Source organism: Taudactylus pleione, unplaced genomic scaffold (genome assembly GCF_031769625.1).
Source record: "Taudactylus pleione unplaced genomic scaffold, aTauple2 ptg001661l, whole genome shotgun sequence".
Taxonomy (NCBI): domain Eukaryota; kingdom Metazoa; phylum Chordata; class Amphibia; order Anura; family Myobatrachidae; genus Taudactylus; species Taudactylus pleione.
Window position 1 is genome coordinate 3,007,626 of NW_028286058.1, and position 25,982 is coordinate 3,033,607.

At 45.7% G+C, this 25,982-nt stretch overlaps 1 protein-coding gene across 4 annotated transcripts in view; it reads right to left on the minus strand.

The window, feature by feature from the left end:
* Nucleotides 1–24,264, minus strand: part of LOC148442013 (cholesterol 24-hydroxylase-like) — an 86,136-nt gene extending 61,872 nt beyond the window's left edge. For all 4 annotated transcript variants that reach the window (XM_088464383.1, XM_088464381.1, XM_088464382.1 and 1 more), the window contains exons 1-5: nucleotides 24,066–24,264; nucleotides 17,997–18,074; nucleotides 12,203–12,284; nucleotides 9,527–9,597; nucleotides 6,730–6,816 (exon numbers count right to left, since the gene is read on the minus strand). In XM_088464383.1, the coding sequence (XP_088320509.1) occupies nucleotides 6,730–6,816; nucleotides 9,527–9,597; nucleotides 12,203–12,284; nucleotides 17,997–18,074; nucleotides 24,066–24,202 (455 nt within the window). In that variant the 5' untranslated portion in view covers nucleotides 24,203–24,264. The remainder of the gene's footprint in view (nucleotides 1–6,729; nucleotides 6,817–9,526; nucleotides 9,598–12,202; nucleotides 12,285–17,996; nucleotides 18,075–24,065) is intronic.
* Nucleotides 24,265–25,982: the final 1,718 nt, after the last annotated feature.

The window sequence follows — 25,982 nt, forward strand, 5'->3', positions numbered from 1 at the left end:
CATGCTGTCTCATACAGTATCTACATCCCCTGTAACACTGATGTGCCATAAACCTCTATGCGTGCTGTCTCATACAGTAACTACATCCCCTGTAACACTGATGTACCATAAACCTATATGCATGCTGTCTCATACAGTAACTACATCCCCTGTGTCTCATACAGTAACTACATCCCCTGTGTCTCATACAGTAACTACATCCCCTGTGTCTCATACAGTAACTACATCCCTTGTAACACTGATGTGCCATACACCTATATGCGTGCTGTCTCATACAGTAACTACATCCCCTGTAATACTGATGTACCATAAACCTATATGCATGCTGTCTCATACAGTAACTACATCCCCTGTAACACTGATGTTCCATACACCTATATGCGTGCTGTCTCATACAGTAACTACATCCCCTGTAACACTGATGTGCCATACACCTATATGCGTGCTGTCTCATACAGTAACTACATCCCCTGTAATACTGATGTACCTTAAACCTATATGCATGCTGTCTCATACAGTAACTACATTCCCTGTAACACTGATGTGCCATACACCTATATGCGTGCTGTCTCATACAGTAACTACATCCCCTGTAACACTGATATGCCATACACCTATATGCGTGCTGTCTCATACAGTAACTAAATCCCCTGTAACACTGATGTGCCATACACCTATATGCATGCTGTCTCATACAGTAACTACATCCCCTGTAATACTGATGTACCATAAACCTATATGCATGCTGTCTCATACAGTAACTACATCCCCTGTAACACTGATGTTCCATACACCTATATGCATGCTGTCTCATACAGTAACTACATCCCCTGTAACACTGATGTACCATAAACCTATATGCATGCTGTCTCATACAGTAACTACATCCCCTGTAACACTGATGTGCCATACACCTATATGCGTGCTGTCTCATACAGTAAGTACATCCCCTGTAATACTGATGTACCTTAAACCTATATGCATGCTGTCTCATACAGTAACTACATCCCTTGTAACACTGATGTGCCATACACCTATATGCGTGCTGTCTCATACAGTAACTACATCCCCTGTAATACTGATGTACCATAAACCTATATGCATGCTGTCTCATACAGTAACTACATCCCCTGTAACACTGATGTTCCATACACCTATATGCGTGCTGTCTCATACAGTAACTACATCCCCTGTAATACTGATGTACCTTAAACCTATATGCATGCTGTCTCATACAGTAACTACATCCCCTGTAACACTGATGTGCCATAAACCTCTATGTATACTGTCTCATACAGTAACTACATCCCCTGTAATACTGATGTTCCATACACCTATATGCGTGCTGTCTCATACAGTAACTACATCCCCTGTAATACTGATGTGCCATACACCTATATGCGTGCTGTCTCATACAGTAACTACATCCCCTGTAACACTGATATGCCATACACCTATATGCGTGCTGTCTCATACAGTAACTACATCCCCTGTAACACTGATGTGCCATACACCTATATGCATGCTGTCTCATACAGTAACTACATCCCCTGTAATACTGATGTACCATAAACCTATATGCATGCTGTCTCATACAGTAACTACATCCCCTGTAACACTGATGTTCCATACACCTATATGCATGCTGTCTCATACAGTAACTACATCCCCTGTAACACTGATGTACCATAAACCTATATGCATGCTGTCTCATACAGTAACTACATTCCCTGTAACACTGATGTGCCATACACCTATATGCGTGCTGTCTCATACAGTAACTACATCCCCTGTAACACTGATATGCCATACACCTATATGCGTGCTGTCTCATACAGTAACTACATCCCCTGTAACACTGATGTGCCATACACCTATATGCATGCTGTCTCATACAGTAACTACATCCCCTGTAATACTGATGTACCATAAACCTATATGCATGCTGTCTCATACAGTAACTACATCCCCTGTAACATTGATGTTCCATACACCTATATGCATGCTGTCTCATACAGTAACTACATCCCCTGTAACACTGATGTACCATAAACCTATATGCATGCTGTCTCATACAGTAACTACATCCCCTGTAACACTGATGTGCCATACACCTATATGCGTGCTGTCTCATACAGTAACTACATCCCCTGTAATACTGATGTACCTTAAACCTATATGCATGCTGTCTCATACAGTAACTACATCCCTTGTAACACTGATGTGCCATACACCTATATGCGTGCTGTCTCATACAGTAACTACATCCCCTGTAATACTGATGTACCATAAACCTATATGCATGCTGTCTCATACAGTAACTACATCCCCTGTAACACTGATGTTCCATACACCTATATGCGTGCTGTCTCATACAGTAACTACATCCCCTGTAATACTGATGTACCTTAAACCTATATGCATGCTGTCTCATACAGTAACTACATCCCCTGTAACACTGATGTGCCATAAACCTCTATGTATACTGTCTCATACAGTAACTACATCCCCTGTAACACTGATGTTCCATACACCTATATGCGTGCTGTCTCATACAGTAACTACATCCCCTGTAATACTGATGTACCTTAAACCTATATGCATGCTGTCTCATACAGTAACTACATCCCCTGTAACACTGATGTGCCATAAACCTATATGCGTGCTGTCTCATACAGTAACTACATCCCCTGTAACACTGATATACCATACACCTATATGCGTGCTGTCTCATACAGTAACTACATCCCCTGTAACACTGATGTTCCATACACCTATATGCATGCTGTCTCATACAGTAACTACATCCCCTGTAACACTGATGTACCATAAACCTATATGCATGCTGTCTCATACAGTAACTACATCCCCTGTAACACTGATGTGCCATACACCTATATGCGTGCTGTCTCATACAGTAACTACATCCCCTGTAATACTGATGTACCTTAAACCTATATGCATGCTGTCTCATACAGTAACTACATCCCTTGTAACACTGATGTGCCATACACCTATATGCGTGCTGTCTCATACAGTAACTACATCCCCTGTAATACTGATGTACCATAAACCTATATGCATGCTGTCTCATACAGTAACTACATCCCCTGTAACACTGATGTTCCATACACCTATATGCGTGCTGTCTCATACAGTAACTACATCCCCTGTAATACTGATGTACCTTAAACCTATATGCATGCTGTCTCATACAGTAACTACATCCCCTGTAACACTGATGTGCCATAAACCTCTATGTATACTGTCTCATACAGTAACTACATCCCCTGTAATACTGATGTTCCATACACCTATATGCGTGCTGTCTCATACAGTAACTACATCCCCTGTAATACTGATGTGCCATACACCTATATGCGTGCTGTCTCATACAGTAACTACATCCCCTGTAACACTGATATGCCATACACCTATATGCGTGCTGTCTCATACAGTAACTACATCCCCTGTAACACTGATGTGCCATACACCTATATGCATGCTGTCTCATACAGTAACTACATCCCCTGTAATACTGATGTACCATAAACCTATATGCATGCTGTCTCATACAGTAACTACATCCCCTGTAACACTGATGTTCCATACACCTATATGCATGCTGTCTCATACAGTAACTACATCCCCTGTAACACTGATGTACCATAAACCTATATGCATGCTGTCTCATACAGTAACTACATTCCCTGTAACACTGATGTGCCATACACCTATATGCGTGCTGTCTCATACAGTAACTACATCCCCTGTAACACTGATATGCCATACACCTATATGCGTGCTGTCTCATACAGTAACTACATCCCCTGTAACACTGATGTGCCATACACCTATATGCATGCTGTCTCATACAGTAACTACATCCCCTGTAATACTGATGTACCATAAACCTATATGCATGCTGTCTCATACAGTAACTACATCCCCTGTAACACTGATGTTCCATACACCTATATGCATGCTGTCTCATACAGTAACTACATCCCCTGTAACACTGATGTACCATAAACCTATATGCATGCTGTCTCATACAGTAACTACATCCCCTGTAACACTGATGTGCCATACACCTATATGCGTGCTGTCTCATACAGTAACTACATCCCCTGTAATACTGATGTACCTTAAACCTATATGCATGCTGTCTCATACAGTAACTACATCCCTTGTAACACTGATGTGCCATACACCTATATGCGTGCTGTCTCATACAGTAACTACATCCCCTGTAATACTGATGTACCATAAACCTATATGCATGCTGTCTCATACAGTAACTACATCCCCTGTAACACTGATGTTCCATACACCTATATGCGTGCTGTCTCATACAGTAACTACATCCCCTGTAATACTGATGTACCTTAAACCTATATGCATGCTGTCTCATACAGTAACTACATCCCCTGTAACACTGATGTGCCATAAACCTCTATGTATACTGTCTCATACAGTAACTACATCCCCTGTAACACTGATGTTCCATACACCTATATGCGTGCTGTCTCATACAGTAACTACATCCCCTGTAATACTGATGTACCTTAAACCTATATGCATGCTGTCTCATACAGTAACTACATCCCCTGTAACACTGATGTGCCATAAACCTCTATGTATACTGTCTCATACAGTAACTACATCCCCTGTAACACTGATGTGCCATACACCTATATGCATGCTGTCTCATACAGTAACTACATTCCCTGTAACACTGATATACCATACACCTATATGCGTGCTGTCTCATACAGTAACTACATCCCCTGTAACACTGATGTGCCATACACCTATATGCGTGCTGTCTCATACAGTAACTACATCCCCTGTAATACTGATGTACCTTAAACCTATATGCATGCTGTCTCATACAGTAACTACATCCCCTGTAACACTGATGTGCCATAAACCTCTATGTATACTGTCTCATACAGTAACTACATCCCCTGTAACACTGATGTTCCATACACCTATATGCGTGCTGTCTCATACAGTAACTACATCCCCTGTAATACTGATGTACCTTAAACCTATATGCATGCTGTCTCATACAGTAACTACATCCCCTGTAACACTGATGTGCCATAAACCTCTATGTATACTGTCTCATACAGTAACTACATCCCCTGTAACACTGATGTGCCATACACCTATATGCATGCTGTCTCATACAGTAACTACATCCCCTGTAACACTGATATACCATACACCTATATGCGTGCTGTCTCATACAGTAACTACATCCCCTGTAACACTGATGTGCCATACACCTATATGCGTGCTGTCTCATACAGTAACTACATCCCCTGTAATACTGATGTACCTTAAACCTATATGCATGCTGTCTCATACAGTAACTACATCCCCTGTAACACTGATGTGCCATACACCTATATGCGTGCTGTCTCATACAGTAACTACATCCCCTGTAATACTGATGTACCTTAAACCTATATGCATGCTGTCTCATACAGTAACTACATCCCTTGTAACACTGATGTGCCATACACCTATATGCGTGCTGTCTCATACAGTAACTACATCCCCTGTAATACTGATGTACCATAAACCTATATGCATGCTGTCTCATACAGTAACTACATCCCCTGTAACACTGATGTTCCATACACCTATATGCGTGCTGTCTCATACAGTAACTACATCCCCTGTAATACTGATGTACCTTAAACCTATATGCATGCTGTCTCATACAGTAACTACATCCCCTGTAACACTGATGTTCCATACACCTATATGCATGCTGTCTCATACAGTAACTACATCCCCTGTAACACTGATGTTCCATACACCTATATGCATGCTGTCTCATACAGTAACTACATCCCCTGTAACACTGATGTACCATAAACCTATATGCATGCTGTCTCATACAGTAACTACATCCCCTGTAACACTGATGTTCCATACACCTATATGCATGCTGTCTCATACAGTAACTACATCCCCTGTAACACTGATGTTCCATACACCTATATGCGTGCTGTCTCATACAGTAACTACATCCCCTGTAACACTGATGTTCCATACACCTATATGCGTGCTGTCTCATACAGTAACTACATCCCCTGTAACACTGATGTTCCATACACCTATATGCGTGCTGTCTCATACAGTAACTACATCCCCTGTAACACTGATGTTCCATACACCTATATGCATGCTGTCTCATACAGTAACTACATCCCCTGTAACACTGATGTTCCATACACCTATATGCATGCTGTCTCATACAGTAACTACATCCCCTGTAACACTGATGTGCCATAAACCTCTATGTATACTGTCTCATACAGTAACTACATCCCCTGTAACACTGATGTGCCATAAACCTCTATGTATACTGTCTCATACAGTAACTACATCCCCTGTAACACTGATGTGCCATACACCTATATGCATGCTGTCTCATACAGTAACTACATCCCCTGTAACACTGATGTACCATACACCTCTATGTGTGCTGTCTCATCTCTAGCTGCATTTGTTTATTTGTTTGCATTTTAAAGACATTATTAAGATTCTTTGAGTCTCTTGTTTTATTTTGGGTAATGAAGAAACCCTAAAACTTACATGTAGATATGAATTTAAAAAATGTTTTCTATAAAAGAAAAGAGTCAGTGGGGATTCTGCTTATATCACAGATGTTAAATGAACATCGTCCGTCCTGAAGATGCCAGAACTTACGTCCTACTGAATGCCGGGTCCATAATCCTCCTCTGTTTGTGCCAATGATCATAGTCCCGATCCGTCACTAAACCTTTTCCCATGAACCTGAATATGTTGAGATAAAAGGACATGTGTGATATATACAGTATGTACTGATGTAATTTACACCAATCCCTAGTTATCAAGGTTATCTTACTGTACAGTCTATATAATTATTTCCATACGACTATTCCTAACATTAAGTGAGACACTGATTAAAGCAAATACAGGGAACAAGAGGCAATTAGAAGACAGTGAATGCAGGTACTGACACAACATGACACAGCCAGCACAGTCTATCAATGCAGACAGCATCTGCTCTGTACTGTAGAGTAACATCAATTCTAATGGAATCGGTATGAAATACCGCCGGACGTTCGATTCCCGGCAGCGGCAGCCCGACATCAGCAGAGATCCCGGCAGCGGAAGCCAGACAGCGCTGGAAATCCCGATCGTGGATAGTTGAGTATCTACTAACCTAACCTAACCCCCCTAACCCTCCTTAGGGGTGCCTAACCCTAACCTCCCCCCCAAGTGCCTAACCCTAATCCCCCCTCTAAGTGCCTAACCCTAACCACCCCCTTCCCCGCTGCCTAAACCTAAGTCCCCCAGGGGGGTGCCTAACCCTAACCCTCCCTCCCCCTAGCCTAACCCTAACCCTCCCCGGAGGGGGTGTGCCTACCCCTAAGTCCCCCCCGGGAGCCCTAAACCTAACCCTCCTCCCCGCGGCTGTCCGCTCGCAGCGCCCGGCATCTCTACGATCGGGATGCCGGGCGCCGGTCTCCCGGCGTCAGGGAAATGCCGGGCGTCTACATCTAGACGCCCGGCATTTCACCCTTGCCGGGATATAAGAGTCGGGAAGCCGGCTGCCGGTATTTAGGCAGTCGGCTTCCCGATTGCATACCATTCTAATAGCTCCCACACTACGGCAATAACGCACACATACTGTACATACAGAGCCTGATTCTGACAAGAACGCAATGTGGATATTCGAGTCAAATGGTCATTGTTTTTCCATGGTGTATTACATCTAAGCAGCTATGTAGTAGAAATACATTGGAAATGTATAGTCTAATTCCAGTGGCGTAAGTTCATCCCAGACGCCCGGAGGCAAGTTATAATTTGGTGCTCCCCCGTCACAGCCGATGACACTGTAATTTAGCATTTTGCAAGTAGACACACTCGCAGTTGCACACAGACTATACGCATGCTATGGAGGAGTGAGACAGGGAGTTGTAGGTGAGGGGAGGTGCCGGACGTGTCACACTGACAACAGGAGATGCTGAGGAGCAGTAACACTAATGACTAGGGACAGACTATAGATAGACAGAGGCGGCAGATGATGGTCTGACACAGAGCTCTCCACTAGTGTATGGTGGCTTCTCACATGCCAAGTAGAGGTGCCATGTATTGGGTGTCAGTGATGGTACTCTCTGGGTACATAGATACAGCCCTAAGTGGAATGCAGGGCCGTAACTTGGGTAGTGCGGCCTGTGCCATGGCATGAACATATTGTGGGCAATGGAGGAGGTGCCCCTTCAGTGCTGGAGCCCGGCGGCAGACGCCTCCATTGCCTCCCATAGTTCTGCCCCTGTCTAATTCATGCATTACTTTAATCATGAGCATAACAGGACGTCAGGACTATCTTTATTACATGTGTATTACATTGCCACACTTATTACACTGGTGAAAAATGGGTGTGGTCACTTAAAAAATCTCAAAAGATTTAAACGAAAAATGCAAAAAAAGTAGGAATAGAGAATTTGGGGTACTTTGAAAAATGAAAAAAAAGTTTCCAATTGCATAATTATTCATTAGGGAGGGTCATCCAAGGAGTTCACACGGTGTCCTGACGTTAACATTACAACAAAGATTTTCCTTTCCAGCTCTAATGCTAATTTACACTGACTGGTTCAGTGCGAATTCCTAATTGGATTGCAAAATGAATTCGCTATGCGAATTCAAAGAGAAAACAGCAACTCGCACCTAATTGGATTGACCCCAAATGTATCCTATGGGCTATAAGAAATTATAACTTCGCCTGAATGTAACCATATACACACACAGACACAAGAGCTCTGAGAGGAGCATATTCCTGTGAGGTGTCAGAAGTGAAATGATCACTAATGTGGGTTATCTCACAAATAAATGTTTATAAATAGGGGCCTATGTAACACAATCACAACAATGAGAGACAGACAACTGAAGCTAACCCGAGAGCTGTAGGGAGTCATGCATGTGATTGTGTGATTGTATCTACAATCACTTAACAGCCCTGCCTGAATCAGCTGGCAAATGCACACACATTATGGGTATGTAAATGAGTGTGTGCCAAGTGTAAAAGGAAATGCACCATGCATGATTGTGATCAATGTCTATCAGGTTAGGGACCCTTATTCTTCTCCCACTGCTGAGCTGAGACTTCGGAGTCTAGTTACTAAGCAGTGTTAGGAGACAGAGTGAAAAGTGATAAGGTGCCAGACAATCAGCTCCTAACTGTCATCTCACAGGGTGTTTGAAAAATGACAGTTGGGAGCTGATTGGCTGTCACCCTATCACTTTTCACTCTGTCTCCTAACACTGCTTAGTAACTAGACCCCTATTATATCACTGTAAGACATAGTAGGACAGGACTGGATATCCTTCACTGTGGCCCTACTTCCCTCTGATTGGCCAATGCTCACTACCAGCACAATCGGGAGTCAGTGAGACAAAACTAAAGTACCTCTACCCATTCCCTACTTTCATAGTTGTCAAGAAAATTTGTGGTACCTACCGGACCCCGAACATATTAAAGATACGATCATAAAACCAATCCTTGTTGTATTTTGGAGACATCAGAAATTCCTAAAACCAAGTATAAATATATTATTTAGCATGCGTGTGACATCTGTCCCAATATTTTATGATATTTTAAGCAAGGAAGTATATTGTGTATGTTAGCAAGCAAACCTAGAAATATCAGGGGGAACGATAGCATAGAACATACATTATGTGTATAAGGCATTTGTATATTGTACACTTGTTGTTTTGGAAATACAAAACTCGAATAACATGTTAAAACACAAAACACATAGGGGCTGATTCTGATTCACACGGATCTCTGTGCACGGATGCAAACGGGAAGCTTTAGTGCACAGGGCTTGCGCATATGCAAATTATTTTACCTATAAAACATTCTGATCGTAAATTATGTTATGTTTGCACTAACTGCCTGCGCAGTTGATCTTAAAGATTCAACGAATGGTGATTATCATATAGTAACTATTATACATTAAAAAATATATTAAAAAAATAAAAATGAAAAATGAAAATATTTTATAGTCTCCCTAGTCCTAATTGTGCGCGATACACCTGCAACACTATTATAACAAAATGCATCAGTTGTTGTCTCAGTTAGGCCTTTGCACAATCTGTGTGGCCGTAGGTATGTAGAAAACAATATCTGTGCAACAGTCCCGATTTTATAGGCCTGTCCTGCTGTCCCAGGATCAGCACATTTGTCCCAATTTGAAGGAGGTATCTACTTACTCCATGCTGTGAGGGCAAGTGTCTCCAGTGTGTGGCACTAGGTGATGCTGTCTGGGAGAAGGACAGTGTCTGATTAACCATTAGGCTGCAGCCTAGGGCAGCTGGAGTTGAGGGGGGCACCACGCAGTTGACAGCCGGGGAATGAAATTAAGAACTAATTCATTCCATGTTGGTGGTGGCCACACAACTTAATTGAAGAAGCTTGTTAGTTATCCAGCCATTCCGTGGCTACCAGATGGTTGTGACAATGTGACCATGTAACTTGCTGCTAAAACCTTTACTTTATGTACAGTGCGTTGTGGTACAGTGTCATATGGGTAACCTGAAGAGCTGCATGAGGTTACTGTATCTTTAGCGGCTTCCTCTCCTTCCCCGGAAGCCAAAGTCTACTTTATACTTCACAAACTTCATTAGTTGCCACAAGACTAAACATGTCAGTTGTATATCCTTCGATACCTGCACATATGCAGTATGATGGATGATTTCCTGAGCACACATACACATCGTACGCTATGCACACAGAAGCTACGTGTACGTCTGCGATATGCTGCTGTGCGCACATATGCTAATACTGCAGGAGGCGTCTGATGGAAAAACACGCCTCCAGCCAGCATCTCAGATCCAATGCCTGAAGTAAGCCTAAACTGGGACTGCTCAGCCGGGGCAGAGAAGTCTGCGTTGCAGTCCTCATCTCCGCCCATTGACAGACTGCGGGCGTTTGTGGGCTGGTAATCAGACTGCAGCGTCATCGGACTTGTATGCAAACCATTGGCTTTGTGTACATCTGAATGAGGCCGTGTTTAGCAGCATTACAGGTGGCAGTATAAGCTTATTAGCCTAAGGCGACCGGCAGCATTAATAAGGCCCTGGAAAAGTTTAGGGCGTCCTAGCACAGGGGATATGGTCACTATGCCGTGCCCACGTCCCCTGTGTACTGATTGAGAATTTGGTAACATTGGGAAGTATTCATGATTGGAATCTTAATGCACCAAGGTCCTTTAAAACCGCATCCTGTGCAACATGTGCGACTGTTGCGGCTAATCCGGAAAATATTCAGAGAAAATATTTGGAAATTTTGGTAACTGATTTTTTTTTTTTTTCCAAACTGTCTGCTGTGATTTCCTGCAATATCTACAGCTTATTATGTTCTCAGCAGTACGTTCTACTCTTACACCATTCATACCGTTATGTGGCCCGAATGTACATTTTTAACTAAGGGCCTTATTCAGACTGGTCCGCTAGGATGCGTTCGCATGCTATGGCCGATAATCGCACGTTGGCATATGCGTTAATATGCGTATGTGCGAGCCACTCATTGCGGTCGGGAATTGTGTGCTCGTAGTACACAGACTGGACGCTAATTTGAGTGACACATTTTTTGTGGGTTGTAACAGGGGAAGGTGCTTGTGAACAGGGTAATGGATGTGCGAATGCAGGCATGTCTGGGCGTCTTAATGGCGTTTTATGGGTGTGCATAATTAGCATGGAAGCGTCATTGTACACGTCACTTGGTTGGATTTCACCCAGCAGTGATCGCAGTGCTTGTGGTGGGGTAGGGTCTACCTCAAGCGTTGCGTGCAGCTCCGATGGCTCTCGATGTCACCGATTAATCACTCACTTCCTGGAAATGACGTGTGCTAAGAAGGAAAGGTGGGCGTCTTTATCCTACGGCGAGTGTTCACTGCTGTTGCTCTTTAATACATAGAGGGCGTCCTTAAGCCATTCAGTGCGATCGCGGCATTTGCCCCTTTTAGCTTTGAGAGAGCGCAGCTTAGCGTCCGGGTCTGAATGAGCTCCTAAGGCTCTGAACGTTCTTGTTATATCTTCTATATCTTCCGTCCTTCCTGTCCACGAGCCACGTGGACAGACACATACAAAGAGAAGTAATCACTATTCCTGTATATTTTTTTGGGGTGCCTACCTTTACTGCATCAGGGCTGACAACCAAAATTGTCACTTTGTGGAAACCATTAATCCGTACGACTGGTCCATACTTCAGAACCCTGGGGAAAAAAAAGTGAAACATTTTAGGTGCTAAAGATGTTTGAGGGCATGGTGGCCGATGTAGAGTTGGGGGAATTTAGCTCTACATCGCAAGCGCAAAATGTGCCACAAAAAAGGGGCATATTCCTGAGCTTCCCTGCTGGACGTATACGCAAGATGCTCCCAGCTCGGGAAGGGTACCTTGTGTGTTTGGTGTATGCACAGCAGTAATAGTAAATGCTAAAAGTACAGTACACAATTCATACGCAATATAGTACATGTCTGGCAGTGTTAATAAATAATTATAATTTGCATCACAAAGACAAAATTAAAGTACTAATTAATGCAAAAATCCTTTGCCTTCCAATGTGAAAGATCAAGAGAACCTGCTTTTATTGCTGCTGATCAGAGCCGTGGACGTCAACACATTGCTATCGACATTTTAACAATGTTGACATTATCCACCTTTTCACTAGGTACCATTACATTTAGCCCTATAACTTATAACAAACAATTATAGCAACAAAGCAGGAAGGAGCGTCGCCGCCTTTGGGGGGGAGGGAAGAGGCTAGTATCTCCATTGGCTGACGGAGATTTCCTGGCTTCTTCCTCTCATCTGCAGCGGCCGGCTGCGTGACCCCAAGGGTCACCTTAGCCGGCCGATGTTTCGAAGACTAGGCCTATTTCAGCAAGGATCGCCGCAGGCAGTTTTGCAATTGTGATCCTTGCAATAATGCAAATGCAGCAGGAGGTGTATGACACCCCCTGTATGACACCCCCTACTGCCTTTGCGATCCTAGCACTGCGACAGAGGTCGCAGGCTAGGATCACCATCACTACCATCGGTTGTCGATGGTCGCGATGGTGGACGGCGCCGAGCAGCCGGCCACCTGAGGCATTCAACAGATTTTGTGTGCATCTTAGCAGGACCCATTCTGCACACTCGCAGAATGGGTCCTGCGCACGCACAGGTACCCGATAATCAGGAATCTGCGTTCAGCAGTGCACGCTGAATCAGGCCCATTATCTGATGCTGCGTTGGATAACGCAGCTCGGATAAGTAATGCAGCAGGAGGCATGATGCCTCCCACTTCATTACCATATCTGCACAGATGGAATTGCAAAGCTGCTTGCGAGCAGCTTTGCAATTCCGTCCAAAGCTGAATAAGGCCCTCAGAGCATACGTGCCAACTCTCCCTGATTGTCAGGGAGACTCCCTGAAATAGTAGTAATCTCCCTGACTCCCTGAAAGGGCTAGTAATCTCCCTGATTGCACCTTACCCCCATTATGTAGCTGTTATATACATATAAAACCAGAAATATATACATTCAAATGGGATCATTAGTATAATTTCCCCCCCGGAAAAGCATGTAAACCTCGGGTGCCGGCCACTGACAACCCCCCCCCCCAGACACCCCCAGGCCCCCCTATCCCCGTGAATCCCAGATAAAACCCTGCAGCGGGGGGGGGGGGGTGCGATGACATGATTCTCTGCATTGTGTAGCATGGGCAGGGCCAAAATGCCGAGATTCCGTGGCCACACCCCCGCACCCCCATTCCGCCCCCATTGGCGAGTAGTATCCCCGGCTGCACTCCCATCTGCCGCGCCATGCCCTACCCTGCTTATCCGACCTGTAGACCAGGAGGGGGCTGCCAGAATGTCAGCAAGTATGTCCCAGTCATGAGCGAGTTTTTGAGGCCTGATTCAAATGAATTGTGATCAAGTTTTTTTTTTTGTTTTTTTTAAAGGTATAAAAGTCTCTTATTTTATTTATGTAATTAATACATGAATACTTTCTGTTCATAAAATTTGTCAGTGGAGCCAAATGTTTACGTATTTCATATAAAAAACAAAACAAAACATCATGGTGGTGAGACAAATTGGTTGGCCCACCAGCTACAAATAGCCGATTAGGCAAATGTAAATGCTATGTGTGCAAGGAGAACGTAGAGCACATATTCCATGATTTTTGGTGGCTTGTATGAAACAGAGGGCCTGATTCTGACCCGCTCGCGAGCCCTGCACGCTCGCAAGCGGGTCGATGGTGCACAAGTGCGCCTGCGCACGACGGAGGGAGCTCCGTCGCGCGCATGCGCGAGACCCGGCGAGCGACGGGGAATCCATCACTCGGGGTCTCGCACCAAAGGGGGCGTGCTGTCGATGGTGAGTGACAGCACGCCCCCTTTGGTGGGCGTGCCGGGGGCGTGGCTGCCAGACGGAGGCGTTCCCATGGGAACGCCTACCGTCTGGGTCCGGCTCCACTGACATCACTAGTGATGTCAGTGGGAGTGATTTTGGCTCTGATAGAGCCAAAATCACTCCAGGGCTTGCGGCAGCGAGACCTTACCGCAGGGTCTCGTCGCAAGCCCGATGGTCGCGATGGTCTTGACCATTGCGACCATCTTTTTGGCCGCTCGCATATGCTGTGGGTGGTCACCCACAGCTATGCGAGCGGCCAGGAGGCCGCTCCAAGTTGAGGTAGGAGGGCCCTGATTCAGAGCGAGCGCTCTGTTCAGAGCGTCCGGCTCTGAATCAGGCCCAGATTTGGATATTTTATGTACCTATAAGTTTAAGGGTTAAATGAAATAGCAAATAGTTAATAGAAATGACGCACAATAAATATCAGGGTTACGCTTAATGATTTCATGTGAATCATTTACAGTGTGCACACAGTCATGTGCAGCAATAAGATTTCCATGCGTGACTAGTAATATACGACTGTTGCAAAAGCTATAAAGTCCCAGTGCCAAGTATGTTTAAAAGCAGACATGCTCCAATCGCTTTCCAAACAGTTCTCAGGGCCTGATTCACTACCGATCGCAACTGCAATAGCGATTCCGCACACAGTTCAACTGCGATAGTTTGCTAATCCATTGCGATCACTATGCAGTTGCAGCACAACATTCACCCAGGCGAACATATTTGCCCACTTTAACTTACACAAATCCGTAATGTTTATCTAGACTACAAAACCATTGGTACAATGCCCGATGCCACGCAAGATTCACCCGGGCGAACATATTTGCCCTTAATTGAATGCCCCCAGTAATGTCAGATCGCAGAGAATAAATTGTTCATAAGTTCAGTTTATTAATAAATTACCTTTTGGTACCCTGGCCTGACTTTTTTAAACGTATTAGTGGATTTTTTTTTTTCCAGAGGAAGCTCGGAAAGGGGACCTTTAACACTCACATGTCGCGCAGACTCAGGTGAGTCCTGGTTGTGACAGTACACCTTTACCTTAGACCTTTGTTGCCCTTTTCATCAATTGCATTTTGCGATCTTCATTTGAAATTCTCTTATTGATATCACCATCTCACCGATGCTTCTCTGCATCCAGACTGGCTGGCGAAGCAGTAAGTTCAGCCATACTACTGCCAGTCAGTATCATGCGGGAGCGAAGTATCACTCAGCTGCTCTGGCAACATTTTATTATGTAAAAACAGGGGCGTATCTAGCACTTGGCCAGGATGACACTCTCAGGGGCACTAATCGAGGTGGGGTGCTTCCCGGCGGTGCCACCCGTGGCCAGGGGGAAGATCAAGGCCATCGATGTAATTGTCATGTGGGGTCCTGGGCTGGGCAGATGCTGGCACTTGCCGGCATCAGCCTGGTGCAATGAATAAAGTTTGTTGTATTTTTTTTATTTGAGACAAGGCGGGTTTGACGTCATGCGTGCCATATAGCTGTCGGACAGATGAGCCGGCCACAGCACAATAGAACAGCAGCAGCCAGAAGACACAAGAAAAGGTAAGTGTCTGTGGGTTATGGGAGCTGGATGTGGGAGGCCAGGGCTGAAGCTGGGGAGACAGAAGCGGGTGCTGGCTGGAGAGACAGAAGCGGGTGCTGGCTGGAGAGACCGAAAGGGGGGTGCTGGATGGAGAGAGGAAAGGGTGCTGGCTGGAGAGACAGAAGGGGTAGTGACTGGAGAGACAAAGGGAGTGCTGGTTGGAAAGACAGAAAGGGGGGTGCTGGCTGGAGAGACAGAAAGGGGTGCTGGCTGGAAAGACAGAAAGGGGGGCTGGCTGGAGAGACAGAAGGGGGTGCTGGCTTGAAAGACAGAAAGGGGGTGCTGGATGGAGAGAGGAGAGGGTGCTGGCTGGAGAGAAAGAAGGGGTACTGACTGGAGAGACAAAGGGGGTGCTGGCTGGAAAGACAGAAAGGGGTTGCTGGCTGGAGAGACAGAAGGGGGGTGCTGGCTGGAGAGACAGAAGGGGGTTCTGGCTTGAAAGACAGAAAGGGGGTACTGGCTTGGAGAGACAGAAAGGTGGGGGTGCTGCCTGGTGAGACAGAAGGGGTGCTGGCTGAAGAAACAGAAGCGGGTGCTGGCTGGAGAGACTGAAAGGGGTGGTGGCTGGAGAGACAGAAGGGGTGCTGGCTGGAAAGACAGAAAGGGGAGTGTTGGATGGAGAGAGGAGAGGGTGCTGGCAGGAGAGACAGAAAGGGGGGTGCTGAAGCTGCAGAAACAAAGGGGATGAGACTAAAGAGAACTGGGGAGAAGTGGTTGGAGATTATTCTACACGGGCAGGATTCCTGGCACATTACTAACTCCTTTGCTCCCCCAGTGCAGGGGCGACAGCAGCAACAACTTGGAATTGGAAGGAAGGCCCTGGGGAATCTGACTGTGAGAAGCACTAAAAACGTTAGTGTTTTTTTAAATTATTATATCATTATATACATTATATATGGAATGGGATTGAAATACTGTGAGCTGTTCAAATCCCGACAGTGGAAGCCTGACAGGAAGAGATCCAAACGCCGGCTGGTAAGTATCCTATCCCTCCCCTGTCCCTTGGTGGTACCTATCTCTAAAACTCCCAGGGTAGTGCCTAACCCTAAGTCCACCCCCCCTCGGGCGTCTAAACCTATCCCCTCCTTCCCGCACCATAAATATAACCCTCCCAGGGGGGTGCCTAAACCTAACCTCCCCCCAGTGGCACCTAACCCTGGTGCACTACTAAGGGGGGATATTGTGGACTGGTGCACTACTGTGGGGGCATACCATGGACTTGTGCACTACTGTGGGGCATATAATGGACTGGGGCACTACTGTTGTGGCATATTGTAGACTGGGGCAATACTATGGGGCATTACTGTGGAAACATTTTGTGGACTGAGCACTACTGTGGGGCATATCAAAACCAGGGCATTACTGTGGGGGCATATTGTGGACAGGGCACTACTGTGGGGGCATATTGTGGACAGGGCACTACTGTGGGGGCATATTGTGGACAGGGCACTACTGTGGGGGCATATTGTGAACTTGGGATCTACTCTGAGGGATAAGATTATAGCTACTAAAAGTCCATATATGTTTGCTTCCTTTATTTTACAGCAGCATAGCCACTATGTGTGTATAATATACAAACAGTTTGTAAAATAGCAGCAGAACGGCTGCTAGATCTACTGGTAAGTGACCCCGCAATTGTTATATGGTTATATTGTAGAAGTAATATTTTGCCCATATCCTTAAGAAGCCTATGTGTTTCTTTGTTATTTCTTTGTTTCTCTTTTTGTGGAATATTTTATTTTTTAACTTAAAAACAAGTAAATATTTTTTCTGTTAATAATAAAAGCATCATTTATAAACATAGCTTGATGAAGGGGGAGGCGTTAGCTGGGCACTACACAAATTATCGCGCAGCGTGCTAGTAGGCCTGGGGCTGGCCCTGGCAATACATGTACATTGTGAGTCATATACCTGATCCACTATTTTGTAAGGGAACTCACCAATCCATAAAATAGTCATAGACAAGTCCATCGCTCCTCATTATCTTCAGTATTGTGGGGGAATGTCCAAACAAAAAGCTGAAAATTAAAAACAATTCTTTCAGTGTAAATGAAATATATAGCCTCACAGACGGGATGTAGTCAAAACATCTATAATCTGTCCAAAGGTCGACATGGTCAAAAGGTCGACAACCATAAAGATAGACCTTGAAAAAACGTACAGTAGGCAGACAAAAGGCCAACATGGTCAAAATGTTAACTTCATAATATAGACATGACAAAACTTAGGGCCTGATTCAGAGCCGTTCGCTATTTGCGCTCGCTCGTCCAGAAAATAGGGGTGGCTATTCAAATGAACCGTTCGCTGTTTGCGGTCTGTTCACGCCTCTAGGTCTGAACGAGCGAACAAAACTTGCGGTCGTTTTTTGGGAAACTACGCCCCCTGGCCGCTCGCATCCTACGTCATGTCCGCTATTTATTAGATTCATCGAGTACATCGAACAGGGTATGAACTGCTCGCTATTCTTGTGGTTGGTTTTTGCTACCACAATTTTGCGAGCAGTTCTGGCTAAAAAAAACCCCAGTGACGTGGTCAATGACGCTGCTGTTTTAAATATGCACACCCATAAAACGCCCGTTTTGACCTTTAAGCACGCCTGCGATCGGATCTCCACTCCCCGTTTTCAAGCACCTTCCTCTGTTACCACCCACATACGCCTCATTCTGTCACTCAAAATAGCAGGCATTCGCTATTTTGCGAGCACATGAATTTCGGCCGCACTGACTGGTTCGCACATGCGTATAACGATCCGTACGCATGCGCAGTTGGGCAAACATCGCTCGGAGCGAACGAGCTGCCGCTTACGAGTGGCTCTGAATCAGGCCCTTAGACAGGTGAAAATGTCGACTTCCAAAATATAGACAGGTCATAATATCGGCATGTTGGCAGTCCCATTAATAAACATTGATAGTCTACCCTATAAGATATAGCTGATCAATAAAATATTGTCGATCGCTGACCCATTGATGATCTATAAAACATCAATGATTGATAAACATTGATCGATAAAATGTTGATTATTGAAATAATTAACAAAAACCATCGATCGATTTTGATTGATTATTGGAGAACTTTTTTATATTTTCAGCTTTGTCTTTCATAACAGATTATCGACAACGACAAACCTAAAAAACTTATTGATGGATGGAAATCGATCATCAATAGAAATACATGACTTATTTTTAGCCATAATGGCCCTCATTCAGAGCCGTTCGCTATTTGCGGTCGTTCGTTTAAAAACAAGGGGTGGCTATTCAAATGATCCGTACACACATTGTAGTCTGTTCACACCTCTAAGTCTGAACGAGCGAGCAAAACATACGCTCGTTTATTTGTTAAAAACGCCCCCTGGCCGCTCGCATCCTACGTCATGTCCGCTATTTATTAGATTAATCGAGTACATCGACCAGCGTATGAACTGCTCGCTATTCTTGTGGTTGGTGTTTGCTACCACAAATTTGCGAGCAGTTCTGGCTATAAAATAACCCAGTGACGTGAACAATGACGCTGCTGTTTTAAATATACACACCCATAAAACGCCCGTTTTGACCTTTAAGCACGCCTGCGTTCGGATCTCCACTCCCTGTTTTCAAGCACCTTCCCCTGTTACCACCCACATACGCCTCATTCTGTCACTCAAAGTAGCAGGCATTCGCTATTTAGCGAGCACATGAATTTCGGCCGCACTGACTGGTTCGCGCATGCGTATAACGATCCGTACGCATGCGCAGTTGGGCAAACATCGCTCGGAGCGAACGAGCAGCCACTTGCGTCCGGCTCTGAATCAGGCTCATTGTTCATTCACTTTTTAGGGCTTATTTTGGGCCTGATTCAGAGACGGGCGCTATTCCGATTGAAACTGCGTATTCGTACGCAACGCAGTTGCGAAGATATGCTAATGTCAGCAAAGATCACCTGAGCATAAAGACGCCCACTGCTGCGTTCTCAACCGGCATGCGACTGCGCATATCTACGTAAACATCGATAACATCGAAGTACATCGGCGGCCATCTTACCCTTGCACAGCCATGGGAGCTTTTCTGACACACAGAGCTGCATAGGCAATTGCAGTGGCTAATTTATGCATGCCCATGTAATGGCGTTTAAATGGACAGACACCCCTAAACGCTGGCAGTCTGTCATTCACTTGGCGATGGATTCCTGTATGCATGCCTGATCGCAGCGCATGCACAGTATGGTGCATATGCATGCGCATTGGCAAACAATCACTCGATCTGCGAGAAAATTGCATTAGCGTCCGTCTCTGAAACAGGCCCTTTATCTTGAGTTTACAGTGTTTTTATTATAATAAGTTGCTGCCTGCTTTATCGTGGACATATTCCTTCTGAAAGCCACAAACACAAAAGTTTTAATAATTTTTTTTTTTTTAACAAATGACCCCAAGATCAGTAGAACACCATATCTAAAGGACAAAGAGTACACACAATGGGCCTGATTCAGAGCCGTTCGCTATTTGTGGTCGTTCGTTCAAAAACAAGGGGTGGCTATTCAAATGATCCGTTCGCAAATTGCAGTCTGTTCCCACCTCTAAGTCTGAACAAGCGAACAAAACATACGCTCATTTATTTGATAAAAACGCCCCCTGGCCGCACGCACCATACGTCATGTCCGCTATTTATTAGATTAATCGAGTACATCGTACAGCGTATGAACTGCTCGCTATTCTGTGGTTGGTGTTTTCAACCGCTATTTTGCGAGCAGTTCTGAGTTAAAAAAAACCAAGTGACGTGGTCAATGACGCTGCTGTATTAATTATGCACTCCCTTAAAACGCCCGTTTTGACCTTTAAGCACGCCTGCGTTCGGATCTCCACTCCCCGTTTTCAAGCACCTTCCCCTGTTACCACCCACATATGCCTCATTCTGTCACTCAAAATAGCAGGCCCTCGCTATATTGCGTACCAACGATTTTCGGCCGCACTGACTGGTTCGCGCATGCGTACTAAAAACCGTACGCATGCGCAGATGTGCAAACATCGCTCGGAACGAGCGTACTGCCGCTAGCGAGTGGCTCTGAATGAGGGCCAATGTTCTTTTTTTAGTTACACCCAGGGGTAAATTTACTAAGATTCGAGATGGTCCCGATTTTCAAAGTGATTTATCTCGCTGGAATTCGCCTTAAATCGGGGGATTTGATCTCTTTTCTTTTATCAAATTTACCAACAGGCGATTTGCGGCTAAATGATTTTGCCGATGGTGAAGCAGAACGAGATATCTCTCCCGAGTAACTCATTTTGCAGGAGATTACTCACCCGAGATTGTAGTGTTTTCTCTCTGCAAATCTCTCCCGAGCTAGCAGCCAGCACAGCACAGACATGAACATCTGGAAACAGGTGAGCAGAATCGGCCCTAGCCCATTTGGTACCCTAGGCAAATTTTTACTGGTGCCCCCTAACAACTACCCAAAACAGGTGGCCCTCCTTTATTCAATAGTGACCTGGGCCTAGTACCCAGGTCACTTACACCCTATAGGGCAAAAACTCCCTCTAGGGCCCAATGCCCCCTATGTAGCCCGGGCCTTACGCGCGCCTATATGCCCACGAGTCTATTGCCCGACAGTGCCCCCACGGGACTAGTGCCCTACAACCCTGGTGGTCTAGGGAGGGGGTATATGGTAGGCCTCATGGAGGGCCTACCTGCTCCGTTGGAAGAGGCTGCGTGGGGAGCTTCGTTAGCTCTTTTACATTCCACCCCCCCAGTCCTCAGTCACATTCTTCAGCCGCTGGCCCATCCTGGCCAGCGGCGCCGCCTGTCTTCCTTCTTGATCACGGCGTCTTCTGGCCTCTTCCGCGGTCACCGGAACTCTTGCCGCGACGACGCTCTCTTCGGGAGGTCTTCACTCCTCCCTCTCTGCCGCCGTACTGCCATTTCCCGCTCAGCAGCGTCTATCAGATGCCGCGAGTGGGTGGGGCTATGAAGCAGAGAGCTTGTCGCGTCTGCCTCCTATTGGCTGCTGGCCCGCGAGCTGGGTTTGGCTCATGGCCACAGCCAAACACCTGCCGCGGCCTACACTGTACCAAGGCTACCGGGTGATGGGTTACAGTAAGCCCACACCCGAAGCCAAGTCCTGGCCACCACGTCCGACGATTGATCGGTGCTGGGAACACATACTCCGTCCCAGCGCCGGCTACCCACCACCTATGCTTCCGCGGCGCTGGGAGCAGAAATAGCATCCCAGCACCAGGCACTGATGTGTCCCACAGGGGACACATCTCCTCCTGCTGTGCACCGATGCTGAGATCAGCCACTTGATCCCAGCACGGCTTTCCACACGGCAGCAGCAGGGCAAGGGGGAGGGGCATGTAGTGCCAGTGAGGGGGGGGGGGACTGCGGCAGAGCCCTGGAATGCCCCTAGGCATTCCCGTCGCTCCTAGGCATTTGCTTATTATGCCTATGCCTTAGGGCCGGCTCTGCAGGTGAGTATGTATGTGTATGTATGTATGTAATAAATCTTTATTTTACAGGTGTGTTGTGTGTTTTTTTAACCATTTCTTTACAGGTGAAGTACAGGTACCAGTGGGCCCTTAATTCCCCGCATGCTGGTACTTGTGGTTCTCCAAGTACCAGCATGTGGGGGAAGCTTGCTGGAACCTGTAGTTCCACTGTAAAGACAATGATGAAAAATCTTAATTTTACACAACACCAAACACTATCAAACTGCCAGCCACCACCCAGGCGTGGCGGGGATAGCTCCGGGCTATCAGCCTAGGCTAGAGGTGCCCTGGAGAGGGTGACCCCTTTATTGGGACCCCTTTAGTGGGATCCCGGGGATCCCTGGCCTGGGCTGACTAATGGTCAGGGCTGATGCTGCGGCTGGGGGGCCCAGTGAAAGGGGACCCCTGGTATGACATCAGCCCCCCGTTAGAATGGGTCCAGGGCTGGTTTTAAATATACAGTGGAACTCACGTAATATTTTTTCACCGTATATTTAAAACCAGCTCTGTCCCTGCAGCCTTGTGCTGGTTCTTACATTACAGGGGATCCCTACACATTTTTTTCCCTGTAATGTTAAGAACCTGGACAGGCTGGCAAGCCCGAGGCTGGTTAGTGTTTTGGGGGGGGACCTCACATAATTTTTTTTCTCAATTTATCCCTATTTTTTACAGTAACAGAAATAAACATACACAAATCACAATGATTTGTGTATGTTTCTGACCATCTCGCAGCTCAGGGGGTTGAGAGTTTGATAAGTGATTTTGACAGAGAGTTTGCTCCTATCTCACCTGAGCTTGTCATCCCGATTTTTGGTAAATTTGAGAGATGTATGTTTTAGGTGAAAAGTACTTCCGATTTAGCCCGATAGTGATTTGATTCGAGATTGCTATCTCACGCGAGTTTTACGAGGGAGATTAGAGAAATCTCTCTCTAACTCACCCGACTTTTGCCTTTAGTAATTTTGCAAGCAGGGAAAAAAATCAGTAAATCACCCGAGATGGTCATCTCGACCTATCTCGATTGTTAGTAAATTTACCCCCAAGACTCAGTGCCCACTGCCCCTTGTGAACGATGCTCCCTCCCCGAGTCCACAGTGCCGCTGCCCGTACAGGCTTTGTAGCTGCTGCTAAACAGTTTATCACAGCCCTGCGTTTCTAGCTATAATCTATCCATCAGATCTCCAGCCTGGAATGGCGCCCGAACACGAGGTAGGGACTTTTATTGGAGTTCAACAACACCTGAAGGGTGACTTATTTCCCACCCCTGGCTCTAGAGCACAGGTTCTCAAACTCGGTCCTCAGGACCCCAAACAGTACATGTTTTCCAGGTCTCCTTACAGAATCGCAAGTGAAATAATTAGCACCACCTGTGGAGCTTTTAAAATGTGTTAGTGAGTAATTAGTACACCTGTGCACCTGCTGGGTGACCTGGAAAACATGAGCTGTGTGGGGTCCTGAGGACCGAGTTTGAGAACCACTGCTCTAGAGCAAATTACAGTAAAGTCACATACACCATGTAAGCTTAGTAACCCTATCAGTGCTGAGTGCCCCTTACCTGTCTCTGGGGGGGGCAGGGATGTGGTCATACTTCATGTGGATGTATTGGATGTACCCACAATACAGGAGGAAGCAGATCACAGCCAGAGCCAGCAGCAGCAGAAGGGCCCAGAAGAGGAGGCCCCACAGCCCCATGGTGACTGCAGGGACTGTATTATTACAGTATGTGCAGGAAGACTGTAGATCTATCTGTATGGTCAGGGTGACGCTTGTGTAATGTTATAACTGAGAACAGCATTGGGGCGGATTTCTACATACCAGAGATTACTTCTCTCTATAAAGGGGCTCGGCCTCTTCCTGACTGGGGCCCATCAGAGAAGGGTTCACCAAAGTGCACAATACTAAACACCACAGGGAACAGCCCTTGTGTAGACTCTGGTGATTAGTGTGTTTGTCTCATTAACCTTCACCTACTTAATCCAGAGACAGCAGCTATAAAGGAGCAGTGTTGCCAAATGTCAGTAAAGTCACTGTCAAAGAAAATGAAGTGAAAGTGTCACCTGACAGTAACAGAACACATGTTGCTGGAAGGTTGATACTTCCTAATACTGCAATACAGATACAATGTAACAGTAATGGTTTGGTTGGTTTGTAAAACCACTTATTTATCATTTCATTTGTGACTTAACCTCTTTCTTCTCTACATTCTGCTTCTAATTTCATTTGTGATAAACTTTGGACACAGCACTGTAGTGTGGCGATATAAATGCTAGAGGTAAATAAACTGTTTATATCATTGTCAATAATAATAAATATTGGCCATCATGCAAATACGATATAAGTATAGCATGGGGTTAGATGGGAAGATCTGTGAGCATGTGATGATGTGAAACCTGACAATTGTTATCTTATATGGAACAGTTCTTATCCAACGCTTCACACCAATTATCCAGTAGTTCTAGATGCCAGGTGAAGAATGGTGGAGGGACACTGCTGTTATCTCAGCACATTATCAGTAAAGGTCGATTACCCTGTAGTTAATGTATTATTGGCAAACAGGGGAGGAAGAAAGGCTCTAGGACGCTCACTAATGCTGGCCATATACCTACGCGATTTCAGGCCAATTCCCCAATTTTCAATACGCTGTACGATGGATAGTGTGGAAAGCGTGTGTTTTGTAGGTAGGATACGATGCGATGCACGCTCTCGCAGCAGTCAAAATGAATCGTGTAATCAGATGTGCAGTACATCTTCTCCGTCGTGTTCGTATGCTGATCATGCCGTTTTTTCAGCATGCAATGCATCGTGTGTCCGAGCGGCTTCATTTGTTAAAAGAAAAAAAAAAAGACTGATGTACGCACGGGGAGATCCGTGATGCATGCATCTGTCTGTAATAAAATAAGCACAGATGCAGGGATGGTTCAGTGAGAACCATCCGTGCATCTGTGAAAAAAAAGTGTTAAAAAATGGCGTGCACCTCCCCTACAGAGCAACCAGCCCCAGGCTTTTAAGGACCCAGTGCTGGTTGGGCAACATACATGGGACAACCAATGTAGGGGTCCCCGATATGTAAGCACAACCAGCACTGGGCTCTGTTCCAGTCCTGGTTGTGGAAATACAAGGGAAAAAAATTTGTAGGGTTCCCCTGTATTTTCCAAAACCAGCACCTGACTTTTTCTAGTGGGGGCTGATGCCACAGCCAGGGGAGCCCTTTCACCAGGCCCCCAAGCCACAGCATCAGCCATAACCTCTAGTCAGCCCAGGCCAGGGATCCCCTGGGGAGCTGGGAACCCCCCAATAAAGGGGTCCCCCCTCCAGGGCACCCCAGGCTGACATACTCATCTCCTATGCGAGGTTCTGTCCTCTTCAGTCCAAAGTAGGCATCCCATGGACTTGGCAAAATAAAAAAATGGAAAGCTCGGACCCACGTACTTAAATACCGCTCTAGAAGAAAGGTACTTCCCAGATGAGTAAT